Source organism: Cebus imitator, unplaced genomic scaffold, assembly GCF_001604975.1.
Source record: "Cebus imitator isolate Cc_AM_T3 unplaced genomic scaffold, Cebus_imitator-1.0 Scaffold767, whole genome shotgun sequence".
Taxonomy (NCBI): Eukaryota; Metazoa; Chordata; class Mammalia; order Primates; family Cebidae; genus Cebus; species Cebus imitator.
The window spans coordinates 177,692-179,503 of record NW_016108082.1 but is presented as its reverse complement, the minus strand read 5'-3'; the positions used below and the strand labels follow the sequence as shown (position 1 = coordinate 179,503).

At 36.8% G+C, this 1,812-nt stretch overlaps 1 protein-coding gene across 1 annotated transcript in view; it reads left to right on the top strand.

Annotated features, from left to right (window-relative positions):
* Nucleotides 1-1,461, top strand: part of PABPC1 (poly(A) binding protein cytoplasmic 1) — a 21,656-nt gene extending 20,195 nt beyond the window's left edge. Inside the window, exons 14-15 of the mRNA XM_037735274.1 lie at nt 1-95; nt 1,017-1,461. Coding sequence (XP_037591202.1) covers nt 1-94 — 94 coding nt within the window. The 3' untranslated portion in view covers nt 95; nt 1,017-1,461. The remainder of the gene's footprint in view (nt 96-1,016) is intronic.
* The last annotated feature ends 351 nt before the right edge of the window (nt 1,462-1,812 follow it).

The window sequence follows — 1,812 nt, the reverse complement described above, 5'->3', positions numbered from 1 at the left end:
GGTCGATGAAGCTGTAGCTGTACTACAAGCGCACCAAGCTAAAGAGGCTGCCCAGAAAGCCGTTAACAGTGCCACCGGTGTTCCAACTGTTTAAAGTGAGCTTTTCCCTCTGCTTTGTTGTTTTAAGCTTGTTTTCTTCATGCTCATTTTGAAATGTACATAGCAAAATATCATTTCAGTTCATTTAAATGTATTGCTAATTTTTCAAGGAAAAGTAGAGCTAACTATAGAGGAATTAAAGGAATTTTACCCGTTAACTGTTGGATTTTTAAAATCCCAGCACTTCCAGGGTTGTTTTTTTTTCCCCCCGAAACGGAGTCTTGCTCTGTTGCCTAGGCTGGAGTGCAATGGCGTGATCTTGGCTCATTGCAGCCTCCACCTCCTGGGTTCAAACAATTCTCCTACCTCAGCCTCCCAGGCAGATGGAATTACAGACCCATGCCACCACGCCCAGCTAATTTTTGTAATGTTTTACTAGAGTCGAGGTTTCGCCATGTTGGCCAGGCACTCCTGACCTCCAGTGATCCACCCACCTTGACCTCCCAAAGTGTTGGGATTACAGGTGTGAGCCACCGTGTCTGGCCAGATTTTCTGCAGTAATTTATATTAAATGGCCTGTCACAAGTTGGCTTTCATAGTTAAACCTTTCCTTATCGGGTGGTGCTAAATAGTTGCCCTTGGGCCTCTACTACTGTCTTTCATTATTCCCAAGAAACTGAGTAGTGCAGCCAGGATCAAGACCAGGGATTGGCAAATCTTTTTTGTAAAGGGCCAGATAGAAATATTTTGGGCTTTGAGGACCATGTTATTTCTGAAATGATCTTGTTCCAGTGTTAGTTACCATGTCAAAACAACCATAGGCAGTATATATACAAATGAAAGATATGGCTGTGTTCCAATAAAACTATAGATAGAAACAGGCAGCCACACTGGATTTGGCTAAGGGCTTTAATTTGCTGCTAACAAGTGATAGTCCTGGTCTTAATTTTTTTTTTTTTTTTTTTTAACATTTACAGATTGATCAGGGACCATGAAAAGAAACTTGTGCTTCACCGAAGAAAAATATCTAAACATCGAAAAACTTAAATATTATGGAAAAAAAACATTGCAAAATATAAAATAAATAAAAAAAGGAAAGGAAACTTTGAACCTTATGTACCGAGCAAATGCCAGGTCTAGCAAACATAATGCTAGTCCTAGATTACTTACTGATTTAAAAACAAAAAAACAAAAAAAAAATAGTAAAATATAAAAACAAATTAATGTTTTATAGACCCTGGGAAAAAGAATTTTCAGCAAAGTACAAAAATTTAAAGCATTCCTTTCTTTAATTTTGTAATTCTTTACTGTGGAATAGCTCAAAACATCAGTTCTGTTTTAAGTAACAGAATTGAAAACTGAGCGAGGAAACGTAATTTGGATTATAAAATTCTTGCTTTAATAAAAATTCCTTAAACAGTGCACGGTTTTGCTTTTTTTCAGTCTTTGTAATTGCCATGCATAAATAGGTAATATCTTAATGGTGCTGAGCTGACATAAGAATCTTTCATGAAAAATGTACTGTTAAAGTAAATTTAAGGTGTCTATTGGTTTTATGTAAAAGGCACAAGACAATTTCTCTAGTTTATTTTATGAGTTAAGGTTTCCATATGGATTGAACCAATCCATATTTGTTAACATGATCTTAACATTTCATGTACGAGACTCACACCCATCAACTTTTAAAGATAAGCCAGTTTATGGGGTTTTTTTTTTGTAGGGGGGTGCGTGTAGAGATGGGGATTTCCCTACTTTGCCCAGGCTGGTTTTGAA